The following is a 13,621-nucleotide window of genomic DNA, read 5'->3' as shown; positions in this document are numbered from 1 at the left end:
TTTGCTATTCTTTCCTTGCATAGACTTAGTAATATTAGTTAACATTCTGTAGATAATAATGAAAAGTACAGCAGAATTTTGGTTGCTATTGGAGCTGTGCATTAGGTTTTTCCCAGTGCTATAATTTCTTGTCTTTTCCAGAAGTGCAAAACAAACTCATCTTAAGCACTTTTTAGTTGGACAAATAAAGGATCAGTTGGTATTGCGATATATTATGAAGAGGAAGATACTTTGATGTATGTTCACCATTATTCACAGGCTGCATAATTGTACTTTGGGGGCCTTAGAAGTTGACATAAGATAAAGTAGCCCTGAATCTGCTCTAAATTCAGACTCCAAGCAAACTGATTTCCAGGAGTCACTGGTACTCCATACCCAACCCTTCATGGTGCAGCTGTGTCCAGATACAATCCTGTGCCATGTGCATCTGGTCCCAGGCTGGACCAGACCCACTATGGTCCCTTCCAACCTCATTGATTCTGTGATTCTTTGAGCTGTAGAACTTTGAAATTCTTGAGGATTTTGCTTGACTTTTACAAACTGTATTGCAGAAATTTTGGGGATTGTCAGGATGTTGTAGATGTACAATATATATCACTGAAAAAACTATAATTTTTTGCATATAAAAATTAATTTTAAATCTATTGCTAAAATTTCAGGAGTAGAATGTGCTCTGATTATATTCCTAAATATTGGGACTAATGAAAAAGCTTTTTTATATGAAGATGAAAACAAAATATTACTAACTTTTGATCAATTTCATATAGGAGGAGATAATAGGAACATAAAAAAATTAAGCCTGGTAGTAGAATAAAATTTTATTCTATTGACTTGTATAGATCTTAAATCATGTGCATTCTACACTGAATAAATTAGATGTGAAACTGTTAAAATACAAGCTGCTTCCACATATCTCCTGTATGACATTAGGTTCATGTCTATAAAAAGAGGGACATGCAACTGTCTTTCCAGCTTCATTTGGTAGGAAATGGGTAATGTTTAACAAAACTCAACATTTACATGTTTCCTAAGACCAGTCGTAAGGCCTTCAGTTATTATAATGTTAAGAATTTGTGATATGGTACATTTGAGTATTTATGCATTTTTTATTGCATTACACTTTTGAATAAATATATGCAAGTTCTGGGGAAAATAAACAATGAATCAATACAGGCAGAGAATTTTATGATGGCTTTATTCTTGGGAAAGAATACATCACGTGTTTAGGGATACCACACATTCTTTATTCCTCAAGCTATTTCTATGGTTTTTTTGCTTCTGCTGCATCTTTTCTCAGCTAAAGCCCTCACAAATTCTGTGAAATACACCAATAATACAAGTTTAATAATGCTGCATTTTTTGTGTAAGAACTATTTATTGAATAAATATCCTGCTTTGGTTTCAACTTACAAGCATTTCGTAACACTGTGTTCTGCATGAATTTTTAGGTATTTAAAGTCCTTTCTTTCAATTGCCTTAGTTTTGTTGAGGAGAATGGACCATTTAAGAGAAAAAGAAGCTCTCTGTTTTTATTCCTTAAAAAAAAGTCTGGTTCTGCTCAGATCATAGCAATCTTATGTCTTTTTTGGCATGACCACTAAACTGTAATTTGTGTGGTTCTAATTGAATTAATTTGATTGCATTTCACTGCTGGGGCTGAATTGCTCAGAGCAATTTGAGTCTGAGATCACCACTCCCCAGTCTGGATTATCTTTGAGCACGAAATGTAGAGTGAGAATAGAAACATAGTTCTGTTAACGTTTCTCACTAGATTTGAGTCTGACATCCCATTGTTGCCAAAGTCAACAAAAAATCATTTTAAGCCTTGTGAGGTAAGTGACACAATCTGCCTCAATCCTGTGGCTACCAGAACTACTCGTGAGATTTTGCCCCATTATTTGTTTCTTCAACCTCTGTGTTTGGAGTTGGGCTGTGCTCTGTTTGGCTTTATGTGGCACAAGAATATATTTGCCTTCTACTTCTCCACATGATGGTGATGGCCCCAGCTAGCGCCATCGGCTTTATTCGTGGTTTTAAAGTTCTTAAATCAGTGAAGCCTCTGCTTAAAACAATAATTGCTGAATATGTTTGAAAGTAGAGCCTAAAAAAGGCCTCTGTCTACCTTTTCTAAGGTGATAATCTTCTACCTGTTCCTGATGCTGTTCTTCTCAAGAATGTCAGTCTATAGCTGGCATTTCAGGAGTTGCCTAAATTGACAATCTGTTTTTATTTTGCAAAGAAAGAAAACTGCAAAGGCACAGAGATCAAAATTAATGATAAAATAATTATTATTTAGATTTTTTTTGCATTTATATTTAAAACTATGCACTGGTGTTGCACAAATGCAGTATTAGAAATGATCCATTTAGAATACATAAATATTGGACTAGGGTTTGGTTTTTTGCTCTAATTACTTTGCTGGAACTACTCCTTAAAAAAATCCCAATATCCTTTCCATTCCTTGCCTAAAACACAAAATCATAATGTGCAAAACCATTTTGCTTATGAAAAGAGGAAAATGGCCTTCAAGTGGACCAACTTCAAATAATTTTTCAGATGATTGCAAATGAATGTGGGAATAAGAGTATCTGTTGCTTTAAGCTGAGTGGGCATTGTTTTAATGGATAGCAAAGTGGGTATGCTGACCAGAGAAATCAAATTTAGAAAAGGTTTGGATGAACAGAACCTCATGTTTCAAGACAAGGGGCCTCTTGAAAGCTTAAAAAAACATTGGAAGTAGAAGTATAGGCTGAGAATATTTGGCAAGGAAATAAAGTCCAAAACCACAAAAATAATATGTGCATTTTTTAGATCCCTGAAGAGGAGGAGAAAAATGAAACAGGAGTGCCAATATTTATTTTAAAAAAAGGTCCTAGAAAAGATTTTAAAACTGATCTGAGTTGGGAAATTATAATGGCATATAATACTCAGCTCATCCTGTACTGCATAACATTACAAGAGCTACTTGGAGGAAAGCTTTTAGGGCTTACAAATAAAGAAACATTTTACACAGAAGCATGCTATAAAGAAGGGGAAAAGAGAACTTAATGTAGAGAGAAAGTGAGAACATTTTACTAGACCAAAATGTGCAAAGAAAAAATGATAACAGTATTTTGGTGAGATTTTCGAAGTATTTAATATGATTATGGGAATTGAGGCCAAAAAGTTGTTCCAAAAGTTATCTAAACATATAAAAAAGTAGTAAGAAGTCAATGAAACACTGGGATATTAAATTCATTTGAATTGTCCTTTCTATTTGCATTCTCTGATTCCCATTTTAGAAAAGCAAAATACAAGGCATTTCATTATTTGAACTTACCTGATTTTGAATTTTCTTAATAAATATAACTTTTTACACTTATCTATCTTGACACGATATATCCCTTGTTGTAGTGTACACTTATTTTTCCTGCTAAATCTAAAAGCTGATCATATTCAGTAATTCATCAAACATTTTGAAATTATAAAATGCTTACTCAATGTGGTATTTCATAAACCCTTGGAGTGGGATTCCATGCCATCAATATCTGTCATCTCAGTCTGTATTTAGAGTACATGAAGCAATCATGCAGTCTGCCATATACCTATGGTTAACTCTGTCTTGTTAAATTGTTCTGGAGAAGAAAGTTTGCTGTGTGTTCGTAGGAGCCATTTGTCTTAACCCATGAGGACCTGCATTCAGAATTTCACATTTTCCTTGCTGCGAAATGCAATGCTAGACAACATTTGAAAAAAGGAAATCCAAATCTCTGACAGGACAGAATGATTTTCAGTAATCAATTTCATGCATTTCTAACCTCTAAAAGCATACAGTGGTGCCAAGCTATTTTCTAAATGCCTGTTTTGTACATGGGCCAGGTGCATAGCCACACTTCTGTGGCTGGCTATAGATGGCACTCTGATGAAGTGAAACACTGTAATTCGTTTTTGCGGGAAGTTCTCTGTGTTTTCTCCACCATGGAGCGTGCTCAGCGAAGGGCCCCAGGGCTTGTGAAAGGACTATTTCTTGTGGGAAACAGCTGAGGGAGCTGGGGGTGTTTAGCCTGGAGAAAAGGAGGGTCAGGGGACACCTCACCACTCTCTACAGCTCTCTGAAAGGAGGGCGCAGTGAGGTGTGGGTCAGTCTTTTCTGCCATGCCTGCAGTGAGAGGACCAGAGGAAATATCCCTAAAGTGACACAAGGGAAATTAAGATTAGATATTAAGAGAAGTTTTTTTCATGTTTTTTTCACTGCTCATCAAACAAGCCCACAAAAAGACAAATATATTACATGTTAATGATACATGCATTTTGCACTAGATATAAACAAAGCTTGGAAAATGTTACAAGTATCAATCAACACTTTCATTGAGATATCAGGTTAGAATTAAAATATCCTGAATTAGAAATGTGGTTTCAAAAGACAAATGATGAACTTCCACTGAAAACAGTGGATTCAATTCACATACATAGTCATTAATGAACTAACACAAAGAGCTATTTTAAAAGAAGGAAATATGTAAAAATTCTTTGCAACAGACAGCAAAAGTGATCCTTCTTACTAAAAGGTTAGTGACTGAGAAATAAATAGGAGTGTACAGGCTGTTTTCCTTGATTACTTTATAGCACCTGATTTTGTGATTACTTCATTTCCAGAGAAGATAATCAAAAGAAAAGGGCCAGTATATCCTTTTGCATGCTGTGTCTGGTGCTATGACATACCAAAAAACAATAGAAAGCTGCAAAAATGAGCCTCAGTACTTAAGTGTTCCTTCTGTGCAGATAACCTACGAGGGATTCAAGCAAAATGGACACTAGTATTTCAGGACTTCTGGTTAGTGCAGAATTCCAGCTGTTAATTAACAATTCATTATCAATAATTAAATATCTACTGAATAGTGTTTATGATTAAAAATGCATTGACTCTTAATCGAAAGAGAAACAAAGACCTTGATTACATCAGAAATAAAATTAAAATAATGGAGCCTTCATATCTGATCCAAATAGGAAAGCACTTCGGTAATGGTTCTGTTTCTCTTCTCTAGAACTTTCCATCTGCATCTCATGCTGCTTTACTAACCCAATCTAAATAAATGTCACCAACAGATGTATTTCCATAGAAGAGAATCTTGAGTTTAAGAGACCTCTCATTCCCTTGTTAGGTGAGAGCGTCATCTTGCTGCAATCAATTCTAGCAATATGGTATCTTTAAAACATACACAAATTCCTAAGTGAAAAGGTTTTACAAGGAGAAATTAGTTTTAAACCAAACAGCTGCAACTTGAATTAGTTCAAATGTGGACATTGGCTGGTTGTTTTTATTTTAATAAAAATGGCTTATCTAAGATGTATCTAGAATTCTGGGCTTACTCATGATTTTTGAACTATTAAAACATGCCTAGGCAGGAAGCCTTCACAAATGTTTTTAGGAGGAGAACTCATAAAACTATCAAAATAAGGAGTACTGACTTTAAGTATAAACAACCAAGTGTTGGAACTCATGGAAATTTTACTTTCAGATAACTTGGTAACATAATTTCTGTGTATTAGCATAGCGAAATGGTTTTATGAACAATGCTTTTATGAATAATGAACGATACAAAACAGAAAGTATGTAAGATATGTAAAATAGATAGGACCTCATTCATGTCCTATGAGAAAATGAAAAGCTAAAAATGATTCTGGAAGAAAAAAAAGGTATATAAGCCTTTTAAAGGGTTCAAATTCAGAAAAATAAAATTACTTTGAATTGGCTGTTATAGCAGCAATAAGAAAGAATCCTGCTACAATGTCAGTAATATCTGCTGTAAATTGAAGGTATCTAATAATGGGAGGTTTAATGCATCACAAGAAAATGGTGTAAGATGAATGTTACGGAGGATGGCAAAAATGGGTAGTATATCTTGGACAGGAAAACGTTACAACAGAAATACTGAAATAATTCAGATAATTTGATAATGGCAAGATAATCTGATATTTGTAGGACTAATAGACAGTTAAGAAGAGTGTAATTGAGGGCATTAATTGAATTATAGACTCCTTTATTTCCTCTGATTTCCTATTCCATTCTACTGTTTTACTGGAGTGCTATCATGTGTCATTCATTTAACAGTGGGTTGAATGTACCTCTGTGTAGTTGCAATCGCTTTATACTTAATTAAAAAAGAGGAGGAAGTAAAAGCAAGCAGTGTATGATTGGTATACAGTGTGATTTTAGTGTTGAATTATAATAACTATGCTATGGTATATATCAACACATCATAAACGTATTAATGTGAATCCTCTAATATGTTAATATATTGAATATAGTTAATAGAAACATTTCTCTTTACAAAAAAAAAAAAAAAAACAACTAGAAACATTTTTGATACAAAAAGTGGTTTCCTGATGTATGATGCTTTGTCAAGGAGCTAATTTTTTGACAAATTTGCTGGCGGCTGTAGATCTGGTTACATCTACATATATGTCAAACTCCTCCCTCTGAGAGACTGTTCTCATATTTTAGCTTTGTGAATGAGAGTGGTTTTGTCAGACTTTCTTCTCTTTAACTTAAAAACTCGCGTATTTTCAAAAATTATGTATCAGATAGCAGCACAATATATTCAAAGAAGGAGTGTGCTTCAATCTTCAGAGTCATTGTTCTTGTCCACCTGAATTTCACATACATCATACCAGTGGTATCCTAGCATCTGATCTCAATGACAGAAAATCAAGGAAAACTTTGTTTATTTAGCTTATCAAAGAGAAGGCTAAGCAGTAAGTGGATCCAGTCTGTAATTTTCAACACAAGGAAAAGTTACCTGATACTAGAAAGCTCACAGACAAAAGTGTCACAAGATCTATCAGAGTTCAAAGGAAAAATAAGGTGTAGATTTTTAACCATTGCAACAATTTAGTGTATGAGGTAGCATTCCACAGCTGACCTGTGACTGAATAGAGGGAGTCCATAGTCTTTTGCACAAGTCTGGGTGACCTCCAAAGAATCAAGCTCCTTCCCTTCTTCCAAGCTGTGTTTAAGTGGTGTGGAAAGCTGAGGTGAATGGAACAGTGTCATCAGGTGGAATGTTGGTCTAAGGGTTCTGTCTGTAATTTACCCTCATGTAAACAGTACTGGGGGAACGCTGTGTTCTTCTAACTGGTCTCTATTGAGGACAGAACTAACTCTGAATGCCTTTCCATGTGCTGAAGCACTTTTTTGTTGTTTCTGTTATTAACATCCTTTCTGAAAAAGACTCATCATGGTTATGAGAAAAGGCTGTACACCAAGTCCACAAACTGAAATTTGTGAATTTTGGAAAAGCTAATGAAATTAGCTTTTTCATATATGGAGACGTGTTAATAACTTGAAGCCATGTCTGTGAAAAGATTGAAGAAATACAATTCCCATTTCCTCAAGCATGAAGGATCACTGACAGCAGCAGCATATGGTGTCCCTAACATTTTCCTGTTCAGAAGCTGGGGGAGGTCATGATTAGGGGAAGACCTCAGAGGAGTGAGTTAAGCTCTGAGAGCTGGTGTATGACAGCTTTTGTGTAGCTGATGGAGAGCAGAGAAATTCAGTCTCTTCAGTCTGAAACGTTCCTTTAGGGAAGGTGTTCACGATATTTCTTTGTTTCACTGAGACTGCAATTCTCTCAGTGGCTGCAGCCCAGGTAAAGGCACAGTCTACAGAGGCTGGGAAATGCAGATGGGTGTGGTGAGGATCCCCATCCCAAACAAATGATTCCTCCTAGGAGTGCCATGGCAGAGCCCACCTGAGCAGAGGTGCAGGGCTGAAGGCAGCCTGCCAGCTGATGAAAATGATTGGAAAAGAATTGTTCTACAGTGCATGATAAAAGTTAATAAAAATGACATACAATTAAATTGTGTCTTTTTTTGAACATCCAAAACACTGAAAGAAAAGTGAAAAAATATTATTTGATATTAATATCTAGTCTTATGTTAATGCACTTAGTTGAGAAAATTTAAAACAAGAAAAGCAGTGCTAATTTTAAACTATTTTATTTTAAAATATTTTCACATTAAGTTTAAAATGCAAAATTGAAACTGTTAAATTTTGTCCATGGTTTGGAATATTTGTATCTAACTTCAGAAAAATTATTATGGTGACATTCTGGTTTTGCTAATTTTCCTACTTACTCATAGAATGAGAGGACTTGTAATTTATGACCCTGGAATGGATGTGAATAGCAAGTTGTATTATTTTGGTTGTTCTTTGCACAAGGCAGCCTCAGAAGTAAATCTGGTATCTGAAAGATAACTGACAGCTGTTGGAAGAAGATAAGCATAATTTCAAGTGTGTCTGTTTCCCTGTACTTGTTTGTAGGGTTTGAGGTTTTGGTGTTTTTGAGGAAATTAATTTGATGCAACATATGAGAATTAGATCTTAGGAGTATCAGGTTACAGTAATTGCTGATATTCTTCTAACAGCAGGAACTCCTTTTTTTGCATTTCTTAAAAACATTTGAGTTTTTTTAAGTCACTGGTTTTAAGGGACACGATGAACTTGATTGATGGGTAAAATTTCCATTGTTCTTATATAATATTTTATCAAAAAATTCCTGCTAATAACTCTCACCTTGACTTTCTTTAAAGGTCCTTGCCTATACTGAAGGCCTTCATGGAAAATGGATGTTCAGCGAGATCCGAGCTGTTTTTTCAAGACGTTATCTTCTCCAGAACACAGCTTTGGAAGTGTTTATGGCAAACAGAAGTAGGTCAAAATTTATACTTGTTGCATAAAATTGTGCTAGTGGTTATTTTGTGCTTTATTTATCTTAAAAGGAAAATTCTGTGCTTCCTTTGATAAAGTGCTTATGTCCGTTCTATAATGCTTCCTCTCATATGTGTTCAGTGCAAATTTTATTAAAATCAATCATCTAAATCAATCTCACTGCTTCCTGTCCAGCAGTGAGATTTATTTGCAGAACCAGATCATTGCAATTGGTAAATTCTTCAGATGTTGGACAGGATATTTGCTTTTTCAGTTGTCTCACCCTTCTCCTCAATTGTCTGTAAATATTTTAGTGGAACATATAAAAGGATATTTCTTTTCCTAATTATAAAAAGAATTAAAGTTAAAAAGTACCAGAGCAATAAATGGATCTACTCGATTTTCTGTATCTGCTACTCTGAATCACAGTTCACTGGCTGGTGAGGTGTGTAGTGGTCTTTTGCCGTCAGGATCTCTGATGTAAATTTTGATTTCAGTTGGAGAGGGAATTGAACAATTCCTTATTCCTGGCTGTTTTAAGGCACTAGTTAGAAGAGCAAATTCCATGCCAACTAATGAACAGCTTCTCAGCCTGATAAGAGATTTTATGGGTTAATAGTAAAGTGTTGTTCCTCTGAAGTAAACAACACTCAGGTCTTCTGCAAAATGGGAGACAATGCTAAAATGTTAACCAGCTAATTATACATAGGTGTGAAGAATGTCAGGAATTTCTGTTGTACCTTGGATCCCCAGGAGGATAAAAGTGGAACTGACTTCTCTACCCAAATAAAAACCTGAGCATTTTAAAAGTACATGCAGATTAAGAAACAGACTGCTGCAAATGTTTTACTGGTACATATTTTCCTTTCTTCATTTAGCTTCTGTTATGTTTAATTTTCCTGACCAAGCAACAGTGAAAAAAGTTGTGTACAGCTTACCACGTGTTGGAGTAGGAACCAGCTATGGTTTGCCACAAGCCAGGTAATTTAATTAACATAGTTTTTATATTTTGTGTTTATTGTATTATACAGTTGTTGTTTTTTTTTTTTAATATCAGTGCTAAAACATTATTCCTGTCAACTCTAGATTTTCTTTTTCTTAAGGTTAGTATGAGAAACATTACCCTTTACTTACGATATGGCCTGTTAGTATATGGAATAGAAGTAAAAGAAGTAAGAGATAAAAAAGTAGAAGAAGTAAATTAGATAGTTAAATTTTTTTTCTTTTCAATTACAGGAAATAAGCACCTTCCATTGAAAATGCTTACACCTTATCTCTTCAAAGTCAGGTTTTAAAAATGTATAATCAAATGTTCATCCTTGCTGTGATTTTATGCAGGATGTGAAACTGAACTTGACTAGTTTTTGTGTTTGCTGAATGTAAATAATTTTATATATATGAATGTGTGGGATTTTACTTTATTTCTTATCAGCATAGTGGCTATTTTGCAATTTTCAAGTTTCTTCCTTTCATTAGTACAGTGCATTCTTCTTCTTTTCTTTCCAAACTGAGGACCATATATATTTTTGAAAGAACAATTAAGGTTGAGTTTTAGAGATTTTCACAAACTGTGGTCAACTACAGTTTTTATTCCCTCATCAACATCAACATCAAATCAGTCTATGGCCAGAAATAAGGCTGCAAATTGTCAGATCTTATAATACAAAAGTGTTCCTGTTTCAGGGAGAGATGAGATGATTTTCATCTATGTTAGAGTGGGGACATTTTTTGTTTGTTTTTCAGTTCAGGATTAATTTCTGGTCAGAATGAGACAGAAATAAAGAAATATGAGGGAGCGAGGAAACAGCATGATATTAACAAAATATGGTGCCTTGGCCTCAGACCCCCATTTGGCTTGATTTGGCCAAAAAGCAAATGACTTAATCTTCAGTGTAGTGTCTGGGATGTGTCTTTCTCTATGTCATTTCCTGCGAACTAAAACTTCACATTGTCCTTGTTTTATCCCAGTGCAAAATGTGGAAATACTCTGAAGTGTCAAAGCATTTGTAGAATTGGAGAACTGTTTCATTCCCAGATGAACATCATTCCCTGTCATGAGCCCAAGAGTCTCATGATACTTAAGGCTTGATCTCCTGAATGTGCTGGAGTCTTTAGGCAAACTGCCAAATTTCTCAAGTTTTCAGTGAGATCAAGGCGAAGTTGGGGCATTTATTTGGAAGGCGCATCTTGTTAATATTTGCATTGTTCTTCCATATACTAAAGTTAAAGGAAATGCTGTCTCTAAATGGAAAGTAATAGCATTCTTTTCTGAAATAGAAATGGCCACATGTTCTAGCACAAACAAAATGCAAATTTCTCAATCAGAATTTCATATTTACAGTGACATTTTTCTACTTTTGAAATTCATATCCTTTGTGCATTATTCAGTGAATAATTGTCTGAAAAAGTTTGTTGATATATAATTATTTAGAAAAGTTTCAACTTCAATATAATATGCACTTATTTCCATACCTTTTTGATTAAAGTTCAATTTGAATCGAAAATGGGCTTGCTAGCCTTCAGAATATATCTGGCATATGGTAGTGAAGTTATTTTTCTTTCTTTCTTTTTTTTTTTTTTTTTTTTTGTGTAATCAGTGTATGATTTATGCATAATGAAAACTCCATAATCATGGTTCTTTTTCTTTTTTTCCCCTGTCTGCATACCCTTATTGTCTTCAGTAGGATTGCAGTGGAATAACTGAGGGGAAATATGGCTCTATAACTGCCCTGTAGTTAATGTTAGAAAATAGTTTTCTTCCTGTGAATATGTTGGCTCTGGAATGCTAATTTTTAAAATTATGCTTATTTGCATAATTGAAATAAGGTGAAATTATGCTGAGTAACCAAAAGGAACTGCTATACTGAGTAAAGCATTATCTTTTTTTTTATCATCACAGTTTTCCAGATTAAGTTGTACCTTAAAATATCTTAACAAAAGAAGATCTTTCTGATTGTTCTGCTTAAGTTCTTTAGTTCTATTTCTGCAAGTAATATTTCCTCTCTGATACTACTCTGATAAATGTCACCTAGATTTAATTACAGTATCATAAAGGCTTGCACTCATGGTGGAACATTCCAAAGAAGTAAATTACTTTTAATGCAGTATATGGCTTTTAAGTGTATTTCTGTTTTCCTGGTGAAATCCTGGAATTAAGAAAGGTGAAAGGAAGTAGAAGTAAATAGGAATATTTATGATCTAATAGCTCAAAGGATTAGAAGCAGGTGAACCATCATGACTTCCAAAGACTCTACAGACCTGCTGTTCAGAGCAAGTCTTCGGTTTGCCTCTGCTGCCTTTTGAAACAGCTTGTTTAATGCTTTGATTCAACAGAGTTCAAGCCTGTCCTTAATGTTACAAAGAAGTAATTACATCCTTAAAATAAGTCGCATGTTGAAGACTTCAGTCTGATTTAGTAATCAAGTTAGTCTGTCTTTGATAAATGCATTTTCACTGTTTCTGAAACATGTTGCATTGATTGTAGTTTCCTCATGACCTTGCCAAATGATACAACTGGGCAAACAATGCTGTGTCTTTTAACTTCTGCAGCTCCATCTGATTCTACACAGGTAGAATAATATCCACTTTTTTAGCATGGTAGTATCAGACTACTTTTTATGATTCTAACCCCTCAGGTGTTAGAAGGGACACACACATTACTGAGGGCAGCATCACAGCTCAGAAACTAGCTGTGAGCTGCCCCATGGTTTCCTAGCATACTGAGATCAAAGAATTGGTAAAAGACACAGTATCTTTGCCTCTAAAGATACTGAACCTTCCCCTGAAATTCTGTGGGCTATTAAAGCATTAGAGAAAACAATGAATTCAGTTAATAAAACCAAGAAATTAAAATGATTTTTTTTTTCTAAAAAAAATGTATTTTGGCTGTTACATTAACTATATTCAACATCAGCTCAGTTCTGCCGTGTCAGCAGCTTGGTCATGGATCTCTAGATCTCAATACAGCTGGTTGCAGAGGTTGAGTTTTGTGAAGGGAGAGAGGTATAAAAACTAAGATTTTATGCCATCAAAGTATAAAACCCTTTTTAGAACCTTGATTAAAATGATTGTTGATGAGTTTTTTGCCTTTCCTTGGGAAATTACTTTCCCAAGTCTTTATTTTTTTTTTCTCTGTACAGGAGCTACACAATGCATGACATCATGCAGGTGCAAGACACTTAAATATTTTTGTATGAGATTGCATTGTATCTAACTAAATTAAAAGTGACTGTGAAAGGAGGCGTGTCATATTTCACATATGGAATATATAACATCCCTTCCTTCACCAAAATGGCCTGAATTGTTTTCTAAATAAATTTAAATGTATAAAAATTGAAAAATTGGATCATTCTGTTGTACATCAGAGTCTTCTGCAGTTCTCATTTTGAGTAGATATTTTGTGGTTCTCTAGAAGCAAAGGAAGCACATTCATTTGTGCATCTTCATATTGGTGATGGCATATTGAAGAAAGAAATAGTTTGATCAAAGTTGGGTGGTTTTAGCAAAACAGAAAACAGTGGGTCTTCCTGTGTTAGCTGAAACAAGCAGGTGTGGAACCAATTTATTGTGCATAATTTCTTCCAGTCTCTGTTGAAAAAATGTGAGTCTTTCAAACACAGTAGATAAGGAGTAAATAAGGATGTTTTTAGTATATTTTGATTTTCTGTAGAGTTCACTCAAATCAGGCATTCAAATGCAAAGTCCAGCACTTGACAGTTTATAGATTTTTGAGACTCGCTAGGAGATTGTGAATAAAGTCTGAAAGCAGCTACTAAGCTGATACATAAATGTTGTTTTGTCATGGAAGGAACAGAAAGTCTGTGACATAAATGCTTTGTAAATTTAAGGATCTCTTTAGTATTTTTATTTTCTATGTTTATTAATTTGCATGTAGCATTAGTCAGAATTTACAGGAAAATACATGTCTTT

The 13,621-nt window shown here is 34.5% G+C and overlaps 1 protein-coding gene across 11 annotated transcripts in view; it reads left to right on the top strand.

The window, feature by feature from the left end:
- NBEA (neurobeachin) overlaps positions 1–13,621 on the top strand; it is a 456,358-nt gene that overhangs the window by 349,133 nt on the left and 93,604 nt on the right. For all 11 annotated transcript variants that reach the window (XM_064716099.1, XM_064716185.1, XM_064716109.1 and 8 more), the window contains 2 exons: positions 8,575–8,692; positions 9,571–9,673. In XM_064716099.1, coding sequence (XP_064572169.1) covers positions 8,575–8,692; positions 9,571–9,673 — 221 coding nt within the window. The remainder of the gene's footprint in view (positions 1–8,574; positions 8,693–9,570; positions 9,674–13,621) is intronic.

Source organism: Zonotrichia leucophrys, chromosome 1 (genome assembly GCF_028769735.1).
Source record: "Zonotrichia leucophrys gambelii isolate GWCS_2022_RI chromosome 1, RI_Zleu_2.0, whole genome shotgun sequence".
Lineage (NCBI taxonomy): Eukaryota > Metazoa > Chordata > Aves > Passeriformes > Passerellidae > Zonotrichia > Zonotrichia leucophrys.
This window is presented reverse-complemented; position numbering and strand designations above follow the sequence as displayed.